Source organism: Balaenoptera ricei, chromosome 4 (genome assembly GCF_028023285.1).
Source record: "Balaenoptera ricei isolate mBalRic1 chromosome 4, mBalRic1.hap2, whole genome shotgun sequence".
Classification (NCBI taxonomy): Eukaryota; Metazoa; Chordata; class Mammalia; order Artiodactyla; family Balaenopteridae; genus Balaenoptera; species Balaenoptera ricei.
In genome coordinates, this window is record NC_082642.1 from 2,805,044 (window position 1) to 2,817,816 (window position 12,773).

The 12,773-nt window shown below is 35.2% G+C and overlaps 1 protein-coding gene across 1 annotated transcript in view; it reads right to left on the reverse strand.

The window, feature by feature from the left end:
* Positions 1–351: 351 nt before the first annotated feature.
* Positions 352–12,773, reverse strand: part of GMPS (guanine monophosphate synthase) — an 89,789-nt gene continuing 77,367 nt past the window's right edge. The window contains exons 11-16 of the mRNA XM_059920071.1: positions 11,628–11,743; positions 9,102–9,227; positions 5,823–5,938; positions 2,620–2,750; positions 1,533–1,705; positions 352–474 (exon numbers count right to left, since the gene is read on the reverse strand). Coding sequence (XP_059776054.1) covers positions 373–474; positions 1,533–1,705; positions 2,620–2,750; positions 5,823–5,938; positions 9,102–9,227; positions 11,628–11,743 — 764 coding nt within the window. The 3' untranslated portion in view covers positions 352–372. The remainder of the gene's footprint in view (positions 475–1,532; positions 1,706–2,619; positions 2,751–5,822; positions 5,939–9,101; positions 9,228–11,627; positions 11,744–12,773) is intronic.

Below are 12,773 nucleotides of genomic sequence, written 5' to 3' on the forward strand. Positions count from 1 at the left end.
TAGAAACTGGCAAGGGGACAGAAGTCCATTACCAGCCCCCAAACTCACCCACTCCCATACATCTTCGATGACAGAGACATCAATAGCAACAGTGAGTTTATACATAAAGAACAAGTGAGGCAGAGGTAAAGGCAAAAGCAGTGTCAGTCTGTCTGAGTGTAGGAAATGGTGCTTTGATTATACCCATACAAACTCTTCAGTCCCTTTTAGTTATCCCCAACTCAGCTCTTAAGCCGTAGATTTTTGCTGCAGAGAACTCAGATGTGATGTAGTTGCTCCAGTAACTCTTTTGACAGTACTGCATGTCAATACTGGGAATGGTTTCTAATCAATTTAATCTGCACACGGAACTTTAGTAGAACAAGAAGTTTATTACTCCCACTCAGTAGTTCCTGGGGGCTTTGATGTTAAGTCATACATAATTCGAGAAATACCAGGAATCTTCTTAATCTCAGTGACCATCTTTAACACCACCTGTTATAAAACAAAGATTATAAATAAAGAGCCAGGGTCCACTGTGTGTCTAACAGACTTAGAAGTCCTGCATTTGTAATTCGAAATTAAAACACAATCTATTTTTACTATTGTCCTCTATGTATATGGGATATATTTATGATTACTTTATGTAGTGACCCTCTATAGATTTAAGTGACAAATTCAGTACTACTCAAAGTGCAGTCTGCAAGTCATGTTTGCTACTGGTCCATAACAAGTGTTTAGAAGCATTTATAGCAATTTGACATTGCTGTGGCATCCAAGTATCTGATTTTACGGGTTTATGCCAATGCTTCACAAATTATCTGTGGCTTACAACGTCGAGCCCACCAAGGTGGCACATAATGCAAGGTAATAATAATCACTGCTACATGTATAGACGAGGAAGGCCTTGTCACTTGACTGGCCAGAGACTTGGCAAATGTGAGCCTAAGGGAAAACAGACTCTAAGCCACATTCCGCAATCCAGCTATCTAGCTATATATAATCAGAGCCCTGTATTAGAGTCCCGGAACAGTGGTCCCACTAATAAAGTCTCACTTTGACTTTCATTTGCTATTATGCAAATAGCTCCTCTGGAACACTCTAGTGGAGGGATAATAAGAAAGGAAGATGGTGATCAAAACTGCAATTGGTAATAGACAGAGCAATAAGAAATTCATGGGTGCCTGGCCATAATGCCATCAAATCTCGCCCTTATGTCTAATAAACTCTTCTTCACTCTTAGTGTTTTCTTCTCTACTTGGAGGATACTATTTACAAAGTAGAGGTTGGCAAGATTAGATAAAATGATAGATCAGAGTTGGTGATTCTCCACATAGTAATCAGACATCTGGAGTTTAATAAACTTAAGGCCTTTTTCTACTATAGTGTATTAAACAACCAATTAACGTGGAGATTAAAAAAATGAGAGCCTATTTTATGAACAGAAAACCAACCTCAGAAATACCAACATTGCCATAGCCTATTCCATTCACCATTGTTATAAAATGTATAAGGTATTAAAAATGTACATTAGGAAAAAAAGTAAAAATTACCTCTACAGGGATCTCATTGCCAGGGGTTGCAGGTAGACCAGTCATGAAATCACTAGTAATAAAGGTTCGAATAACCACGGATCTCTGGCATGAAGGCTGCTTCTGAAGTGGGTCCCGATCAAAATGTAAAGGTGTCAAAATCACCGGCATCTGGCTGATTTTCCCAGCATACCCTAAAGAAAGGAAGTTAACATGTAGAACCAATCACCACACCATAGAAAAGCACTCTCTGCTCAATTAAATCCCCCCAGACAGATCTAAAATCGCACACATACACACACCACTTCTTAGGACTGTCATCATGTACTGTTTTTAGCTACTCTCATAGCACTGTAAGTAAACATAACCAAAATACAAATTACAGAATTTGATGACTGCAGTGATATGTTACAGTGATGTGATATACATATAAAGTCAATTCATTATTCATAGTAGTTATCTTCTATACTGCAGACACTGAATAAGGAAATACTGAACCACTAACCCTAGGGGAAATACAGAGTTAGGTTCCTGACCACTTTCATCAACTGATTAATACATATCCTTGCTTATGTGTGTTTCTGTTTAAAGACACCTTATGCAATATTTATTGTAGGTTCATTAACGTTGAGCTCACAGCCAATGGCACTATAACTCATGCCTGAATGAATCTTATCTAACAAACCTATTCTCTCAGTAAGGTACATCACAGCCTTCCTGTGCTTAGGAACCTACACAGCACCTCAGCACTATTTTAAACAGTGAAATCACCAACAGAAAGCACGAAAACGCAAAAAATATGTCATTAAATAGACCACAAAAAGGACACTTGTTTATAGAAAGAGCTGAAACAAGACGGCAGAGGATTGCCTTGTTCAACCTCAGCTGGGAACATATGAGCTGAGCAACTCAAATTTTTTGCCACTTTGTACATGTCCGCAAATGACCACAAAGGTGAATACATTTTATACAGATAAGGCAATGTCATAGAACTACCCAAAGAATTAAATAATAAAACTAAAAGCTGAGTCCTCCGACTAGAAATAATAATGCCATGCTTCCAAAATCTAGTTAGAGCATTCAGTGATGAACAAAATGGGCAGCTTACCAGACTCCCTGAGAATGTTATGGGCCTCAAAATCAGCTTGGCGTAAAGTACTGAGCACCCCTGTTGTCAAGAAAGTGGGAGTAACATCTGTAGGAGGTTCTTTAACTGGTGGGCCAAATATATAGACAACTCTAGAAGGGGGTAGTGAAAATTATAGAGAAAATATGTTTTAGTAAGAGAAGCAAAGCACATAAAATAACATTCTTTCCATTTGTTCTTAGGCCCCTCTCTTACCCACTTCAAATCCCCAAATGGGTAGGATAGGATATAAGATTATAGAAGGGTCTCTATTCTATGAACCTTCCTCAAAGTATATTTTCTGGAATACTAGTATCTCAGAATGTGCGAAGATGTAAGTGATTATCACAATCCTCTTTCCATTTAATGTACTGGATTGAAGTGTATCCCCAAAACTTCATGTCCATCTGGAATCTGTGGGTGAAAATAGGGTCCTTGTAAATGTAATCGAAAAAAGGTCATAATGGTGTTTGGGGGGATTAATCCAATGATTGCTGGGTGTTCTTCTAAGAAAAAGGAAATCTGGAAACACAGACACACGGAGAAAAGACAGCCATGTAAAGATGGAGAAAAGATTGGAGTTATACTGCCACACGCCAACGATTGCCAGCAAACAACAGAAACTACGGAGGCGAGGAAGGATTCTCCCCTCAGAGCCTTCTGAGAGAGCCATGGCCCTGCTGACACCACCCTTGATTTCAGACTTATAGCCTTCAATAGCCTCCAGAACTGTGAGATAATAGATTTCTGTTGTTTTAAGCCTTCCAGTTTGTGGAAATTTGTTATGGTAGCCCTAGGAAATTCCTGGGGAAACACTAAATTAAATAAATAGGTTTTATAACAAAACTTCAGAAACTATAATATGCTAATATGTGCTGGAAACTTCCAAGATGAGACTACAGTGAATTTCCCAAACTTATTTGACTGCCAACTCAACCTTTTTTTTTTTTTTTTTTTAATTTTGGAAAACACTGATCCCAAAGAAAGGTTAAGAATATCACCAAAGTTAAGACTTGGTTGAAAAGGAATGACTTACTACTGCTTCAAGTAAATGTCTGTTTGAAACTTATGAAGATATGCTGCAGATGTTAATAAAAGTAGGATTTGGAAGGTAGCTTGAGGAAATTAGGATCAAATAATTACAACAATTCAAGGGGAATCTTGCCACTGGTTTGGGGAATCTGTTCTACAACCTTCACCCAGAAAACAAGAGAGAAGGGGTAGAGATGAGTGCCACCTGGCTCTTTCCAATCCAACTCCAGCCAGCAGGCAACTGTCCCTTTTCCTAAGCCCTATCTGTCTTTAGCAGAGAAAATAAATCTCCCCTGCAACTACCATGGTGAAGTTTAATAATGCTTTTTCTTTCTTAATAGGTACTTAAAATAAAACATATGGAAGAAAAAAGCATCAGATCAAAACCACCACTACCACCAAATACTTCATTGCCTCCTTCCAAACATACTGTCACAAGAAGGGTTTTGTTCCATGCATAGAAAGTAAGCCACACTTCTTCTAAATAAAACAGTTCCTAGAGCTCATAAACAATCCTTAGAGGAAAAAAGCAACTATGTAAGAGAATGCCATGAACTTGCTCCTTTTTCTCTTATTTCGTTCAAACAAGAGCGATCATAGAATGTACCGGGATAGGCAGCCTTCCAGTAAAACTGGAACCGTCCCTCTCTATATAAAGATTCCATCATGCAATGAGGGGGGAAAGACTGGTAAAAATGGAAAGTTTTTTTTTTTTTATTTAAATTCCAATTCCCAAAAAAAGACCCTGGCAAAGAAATCAAAAATTCACTAACACTCTTTAAGGGCTTGCTAGGTTCATATTTTAAAATCTAGTTTTTTGTTTATTGGTTGTTAGACTTTTTTTTTTTTTCCTTTTTTGGGGAGGGAGGAAGGGTTAAGAATGGAGGGAGAGACAAATGGGGAAAAAAGAAAAGACAGGCAGAGAAACCAGACTATAAAAGGACTGAGATAAAGTTTAAACAAGGGTGAGTGCTCTTTGGCAAAAGAAAAGGACAGAGAGACAGATGAGACAAGAATGTTGTGAAATGAAAAACATATTAATTATATAGTAAAAGCCGTGGAGCCAAACTTAGTGAAAGGGAATTTTCTGTATGGCCTATGAAGTTTATTTAGGTATTAGCATGTTTCAGAAGATGAATTATGAACCATTATTTTAACCAAGACAATTATCTCCATTCAAAATAGGCAATTACAAATTTACCATTATTTATTAATAATTCATCCTTTCAGTGTGTTAAAGGTGCTTCTGTATTTGGGGGCCTTCGGTTCATCTATGCAAGCCTTTTAAAGGACATGTTTCCATCAGTAAAAATGTGATTTCCCTTTGACTTCTTGTCTTGAAGGCCATACCAGCCTACAAATACTAGCCACACCAGTATAGAAATATACATACCCTGCTAAGTAAACACCAACAAGTAGGTTTATAATTTCTGTAGCTAATTTGAGTAAACAATCTCAAGAAATTCTTTTTGCTTGTTAACTGCCTAAAACCCACGAAGAAAATAGAAAAGAGTGAAACACTGTAAAATAAGAACATTTAATTAGCAATCTGGTACTAAATGAGTAAGACTTTTGAACATATAACAGACAATGCTCAGTATTACACAAAGATTATATCAATAAAGCAGTTATTGATATATCCGACATAAGAAATTAATGTGTAAATTAAAGGAAAACTGGATCTGAAAAACTAAATTCAAATTTTTTTATACATTTAACGCTGTTACTTTGATGATATCTGGCATATGTCTCTTTCTTTTGATTTACTCTGGAATTATTATTAAATTGACTAAGTCCCTAACGGTAATTCTATAACCTGTACAATTTTTTCAATCCTTCTGTAATAAAACATCTAATCATAAAACAAGTAGTGTAAATTGCTAATTGGGAAGACATGTTTTTAAAGCTGTCTTTAGTGTTTCATACTACAATTAAAAACCTTCCTATTTCTCAAGCAAAAAATTTTTTAATAAGCAGATGATTGCACTGTGATGAAGGAACAAAGTACAAGGTATTATTAAATATCTGCTGGACTATGACCTAAGCACATACCTGTATCTACACTTGAGCCACTGGTCTTTCAACATGGGAAGACCTTAAAAAAAACACATCCTTCCATTACACCTCACCCCTCCACCACCTGCAGAACACACCTGTTAATGTTGTGACACATGCGAGGTATAAGTCTAGCCAGGAAAATAAGAGATTCCCAGTCAGGCTCATCCTTACTGGAGATTCCACACACATAACTATAAGAACGACAGTCACCCTGAAAATAAAAATACAATTGATAATTTTAATGATTTTACAGAATTTGAAAGATGGACTGGAAAATATTTCATGCATGATGACACCATTAATAGCAATTTTTTAAACAAAAATATGCTTGACTATAAGTATATATGGATAGTTTGCTAATGATATAAACAAATCCTAAATTAAAATCCCCTATTTAACATTTTTTGTATTATTTATTTATTTATTATTTTTGGCTGCGTCGGGTCTTAGTTGGGGCATGCAGGATCTTTCACTGCGGCGCGTGGGCTCTTCATTGTGGTGTGCGGGTTTTGTCTTCTCTAGTTGTGGCACGCAGGTTCCAGGGCCCGTGAGCTCTGTAGCTGTGGTGTACGGGTTCCAGAGCACGTGGGCTCTGTAGTTTGTGGCACGCAGGCTCTCTAGTTGAGGTGCACAAGCTCAGCAGTGTGGGCTTAGTTGTCCCGCATCATGTGGGATCTTAGTTCCCTGACCAGGGATCGAACCCGTGTCCCCTACACTGGAAGGCGGACTCCTTACCACTGGACCACCAGGGAAGTCCCTAACATCCCCTGTTAAATTCTACCTAAATCAGCTCAGACATTAAAAAGAAGTGTCACGGTAATTTCAATAATTTATTCAACATACACCAGAGATTCACTGGGATTTCATTCATACCTGCCTAACTACAGATAGCCAGCACACTTAATTTGGCAGACAAGATCTGCCAAATCCTTTAGATGGATAAAGGATTCTCAAGTCAGATATAAAAATAATTTATTCCTTTAAAATAAGAAAGTTAATTTTAAAATAAGTGAATAAAATTGATAATATTGATTTCCTTTTCCTCTGTCCTGTTTAATCCAAGTAATTGGCTTAAAAAAAAATTAAACTGAAAAGCAACTTAAAAGTAAGATTCATTAGATAACTACCTAATACACAGTAACTTAAGAATTCAGACTATTTGAATGCTAATATAGCATCTATCAAAGTTTAAAATGTACATGCTCTTTAATCCAGGAAATATTACTGAAATACATAAATAACTGCTTGAAAAAATAAGATATTACTTGTTGAAATGCCTATAATAGTGACAAAGTGAAAATGGTTTAAATATCCATTGGTAGGGGAATGATTAAATAAATTATGGTATAATCATACATGGAATATAAGGCAGCAGTTAAGAATAAGAATCTACTTGCAATGGCAAGAAAAGAAGTTCATGATGTTCAGTTAAAAGAAAAAGGTGATGAACAATGTGTCAATAATTTCCTTTCATTTTCTTTCTAAATGGTTCTGGAAGGAACATTTAACTGGAGAGCAGAAATGGGAGAATTACTTTTAAAATGTACTCTACATTTTTTTTTTTTTTACAAATGCAGTTTATTTTGGTTTTTAGAAAATAAACTTCATTGCTATACTAGCCATGAATTATGATTTTTATCTGGACTTCTAAGAGTCTCAGCTTCAAAGGCCTAAGAGACTAGATAAAGTTAGATAACCAACAACAAAAGAAACTTCTATTTTGATGGGAAAAATAGTGGAGCCTGAATAAGCTTCATTTTTTTTTAATTGAAGTGTAGTTATTACAATGTTGTGTTAGTTTCAAGTGTACAGCAAAGTGATTCAGTTATACATACATACATATATATACTCTTTTTCAGATTCTTTTCCATTACAGGTTATAGTTCCCTGTACTATACAGTTGTTTACCTATTTCATATATAGTAGTGTATATATATGTTAATCATATTTTTTAAAAAAGAAATCACTCATCCAACAAATTATATTTATTTATTTATCCATAGCATTATCTATGAACTTATCAAAAAAGGGGAATGGGGAACTAGTTCATCTCCCTGCCTAGCAGGAGTTAGCATACAGAGCTGGAAGTTTTCTATAATAGATCTACTTAGGACTGGAAAAAAAAAACCAAAAACAAACCACTTGTCTGCTCTTCTATTTTTACATAGTAGGGTAATAGCTGCCTGAAATATCATATGATGAGTTTCAAAATGAATCTGTATATGATAAATGAGATAATCCATACACCATTGAAAGAAAATTATTCCTACAATTCCAGGAATGGTTATTTCAACATGATTTAAAAACAATATAAGTAGCTTTCACATAGGGCCTTTAAAAAGAGGGAGAAGAGGGGAAATAGCTGGCCCTATCATTTCCATGAACTAAAATATTTTAGTTTAATTTTAAAGTTAACGATGAATTTTTATTGTCTTATTTACAAACAGAGCTACATGAATTCAGGAGAAAGAGGAATTTAAAAGGATGGCTCAGATTCACATATTTATGGAAAAGAGTATATATTAAGTTTTAGATGAACAATCTCTAAAACGTATTTAATTTCTTCCCACGCATAATTCTACTATAAGAGAACGTTATAAACACATTAACCCACTTAACTGGCACTCGCACCATTTTGAGTTGAATTATTGACACCTTTTCTAGTTTTCATTTAACTTCAAATTCTAAATCACGGAAAAGAAACCTTCCTCTTCCCTAGATTCCCAAGCTTTTTTCCCCCAGAAACTCACCTGATGATCATATAAATAAAGAACTTAATATAATCTATTTATGAATAGCATTTCAAAAATGAGAACTATATTACAGTCACATGCTTTTACAACTGGAAAGACAGAACGTACTGAAAATGTTAGTTGTACATTATCACAGCTAAGAGAGAGAGAGGGAGAGACGGGACATGTTGAAGAGGCAGAGGACACTGGTTTAAGGAATACACAAGCCGAGAACAATGCCTAAATGGTGTAACATGTACATCTGGGGGCCTTCTTGCAGTTAGAGACTTCTAAAGCCACAGAATATTTCATATCAAGAAGGATAAATGAGGACATGACCTCTCAGTACCTGTTCTTCAAGGCAGAAGCAAGCAAGCCAATCCTATAGCAAATCATTCTTTGAATTTTTTTTACTTTCGTTACAGATGACAGGTGTTTCAAATCTACAAAATCTCAGCCTGAATATTTAGTTCCTATTACCTTATTCACTTCATAAACATTCTATAAAATATTGCCTTTTTACATTTTTAAACTTGGTGTATATACTTTCATATTTCATTTTCTTAAGACATTCCTATTTCAATATTAGCAAAAAGAGCAGCAGAGAGTTATGTCACAGGTCAATGAAGTCACACAACTCACCTGCACACCCACAGTTTTAATTGGTAGCAGAAAGGCATTCAGTGAATGCAGACTTGTAATTTGCATCAGCTTCTCCTGATCCTCTTCTGTTGTGCAGGCTTTGACTCTCTGTAATAGTGTATGTGGCTAGGAAAACCAAAGACACACTTCTCAGGGTTTCAAGAAATACAATATTCACTCTTTTGGTACATATTACTATCTTATGTATCTACACTTTCTGGTTTATAGCAATAGATTCTATTTGGTATCTCTCTCTGACTTGTGTGGGCTATGCAGTGTGTCAGAATTTCATTTCTGAGGGCCAGGGCTATGAAAAGTTAAATATCAGGACAAGAAACACAGATTAGATTTACATACATGGAGGCTTTAATCCTCTGTCAACAGCAAGGGACACCTCACGTGAGTCGAACCTTCTCCTTATCTCTAAGGAAACTTTTTGCCATAAAGTCAACTTTGTCTGAAATTAATATATCTCCACCTACTTCCTTTTTTTTGGTTTATTTGCCTGGTATATGTTTTTCTGTTCTTTTACCTTCCCAGTTCCTATCTCTACGTAAACAGACTATAGTTAGATTTTATTCCTCAATCTAGTTTGACAATTATGTCCTAACTAAAGATGTTAATCCTTTTAATTGTGGGTTAATAATATGGTTGAATTCCATCCTACCATTTAATTCAGTAGTTTCTATTTGCCCCACTTTTTATATTTCTTTCTCCTTTTTTATATTCCTCTGAACTGATGATTTCTCCCAGCTCATTTATTTCCCCTTTACTAGTTGTGAAGTTAAACCCTCTATTTTTATTCTTTATCATTTCCCCTTAAGTGGGGATATTTAACAAAAGAGAATCATCTCTGCCCATCTGGCAAAAAATACAAAGATCTTTGAATGCTTCAACTCCAATTGATCCCTGTGTGGCTTATATGCTATTTTAGCTATATAATCTTATACTATTTTTTTAAAATAAACACCAAAATTTAGATCAGTTTATATAGTCCATGTCTGTTTAATTTTATCCATTTACCATTTTATTTGCTTACCAGTCCCTGTATCTCAGACCTTTCAACTGGTATCCTTTTGCTTCTCCTCAAGTCATTTCTTTAAAACAGTGGTTCTCAACCTTAGCTATACACTCAAATTTCTTAGTATGCTCAGGTCCCATCCCACATCAATTAAATAAATTCTAGGGAGAAGGGGCCCAAGCATAGAATAGTTCAAAAGCTCCCCCTGTTGAATCTAATACACAGCCAGGGTTGAGAACCACTGCCTTTACAGTTCCTTAAGTAACAGACTGTTGGTAGTAAATTCTGTTTATGTGAAAATGTCTTTATTTTGCCCTAGTTCTTTGAGACAGTTTATCTGTTCACTATTGTTCACAATTATTTTCTCTTGGTACTTTGAATTCTTCCTGCTTTTACTACTGCTTCCAGGAATAGCCTTTCCTTTACGCAGCAATCAATCTTTTCTTTGCAGCCACTTTGTCTTTGGCAGTCTGTAGTTTCCATAGTTATGCCTATTAGGTGTCAAATTCTTCTCCTTTATCCTGATTGGGATGTTTTATGCTTCCTGAATCTGAGGCATGTTGTCTTTCACCAGTGTGGAGAAATTTCAATACTTTTGTCTATCATCTCCTTCTGGATATACATTAAAGTTGACATTCTCATTCTACATTAACCTCTTCGAACCATATTTTGTCTTTGATGCTTTGTTCCAATTTCTGGACAATTTAACATCGATCTTCACTAATTCTCTCTTTAGCTCTTTTTTAGTTATTTTCATTTCTAGAACTTAATATTTTTTCAAAGCTCCCCAGTCACTTTTTATAGTATCTTATATACCTTATTCTTATTAACAATTGTGTCTTTTAATTCTCGGTACTTTTAAATGTTGCCTATATGCTAATTCCAGTATCTGAAGTGCTTGAGGGTCTTCTACTAGTTGTTTCCAGTAGCTCTCATTCATGGTGCCTTACTTTTATATCTATTTTATAGTTTTTTATTATAAGCTCATATTTGTTGAAACTCTATTTATGGGAATTCTTTGAGGCCTGGTTGAAGAGACTCCAAAGAGAATTTATATTGCTTCTTGTCTGACACCTGGAAGCACTGCCAACCAAAGCCCACTTTAACAAAGATTATAAATTTAGGCACCAAATATACAGAAGAACTGGAGACTTTTCCATCATCCTCAATTTGGAACTAAAATGATCTCCCTTGCCTTCCTGCAATAAATGTGAAAGGGTATTTTAAAATACTTTGTATCTAGTACTTTCAGGGATTCAAAGTATCCAATCTGTTAAAATATATGGAATGGCTGAAAAGAGAAGTCTGCATTTAAGAGTGTCTGTAGAATACTTTCTTCATAGTCATTTCCAAAGGTTAAATTACCCTGAATTTTCAAATAATGAAACCCTAATCAATTTTATTGTAATTACTGGAGTACAGCAAGAATCCATTCAATTCCTTGCACCAATTAGCTGTGTCTGTTTAAAGCTCCTATAATAAACAAATTCAACACAAATTATTACCTTTTTAACGCTTGCAGAAAAATCAGCTACTATTTTCAAAATATTGTTGGTTTCAGGAAAATCCTTACAGATATAAGGTTCCTCAGCACATATTACTCTGATTGCCAGGCCTGGACCTAAAGAGAAGAGTAACAATGGTATTTAATATAAATGTTATGTTTAATATAAAATTTTAAATAAAAAAAGGTCACTATTCCCAAAATATAAAACACCCCTGCCATTGTTTTTTTAACCAGTTTTATTGAAATATAATTGACATATAAACTTTAGGTTTTTTAAAGTGTTTAATATGAAATGCAGCTATTAGTTTCCCATCCAACTCATCATTTTTAGAATGCTTCAGTTCTGTTCACATCAATGATATCCACCTCTTATTTTAATAGTCCCTGTATTAAGAATTTCAAAATTCTCCAATAAATATTTTAAATTCACAATATACATGCCAATCTATCTAAAATTACTTTCATACACAATCCTTTGCCAACACACGTTAGGACTGAACGTCTTAAATTACTATAGTTGAAGTTAGTAATATAAACAAGTGCTCATCTCCATATGGGCTATACCTTTGTAACACTGTTTATGGAGGCAATACGGTAGTTAAGAGTAACAAACTCTGAGGAGAGCTTATTGGGGCTAGAATCCTGGTTCCAAACCCAACCTGCATAACTTCTGGCAAACTAGCCTCTGTCCCAAAATTCTCTCAGCTGGACAACAGGATCATAATACTTTCTATTGTGAGGATTAAATAAGACATCATGTGTAAAATACTGTATTTAGCAGAATGCCTAGCTCATACTAGTACTCAAGAAATGTTAACTATTACTATGCTTTTTCGTTTAATTAGACCATTCCCTCAACTCATCACCCAATGACTATTGTAGAGACCTAGAAACTGAGGTATAAGATTTGCCAAGCTCAAGAACTCATAACAAAAACAGGTTAAGACTCACAGTCCTAACTTTAACAAATACCACCTCTAATTAATTTTATTTTATGACAGCAAATGACTATTTAAAAACTGAATATTTTCCTTTGGTCATGAATTAAATACATACAGCACTGTGCAAAGAAATGGTTCAACCATTCAGACAAGTCAGGGGATAAGGATTTCAGAGAACCGAGTTTTAACCCTGTGGAACACAT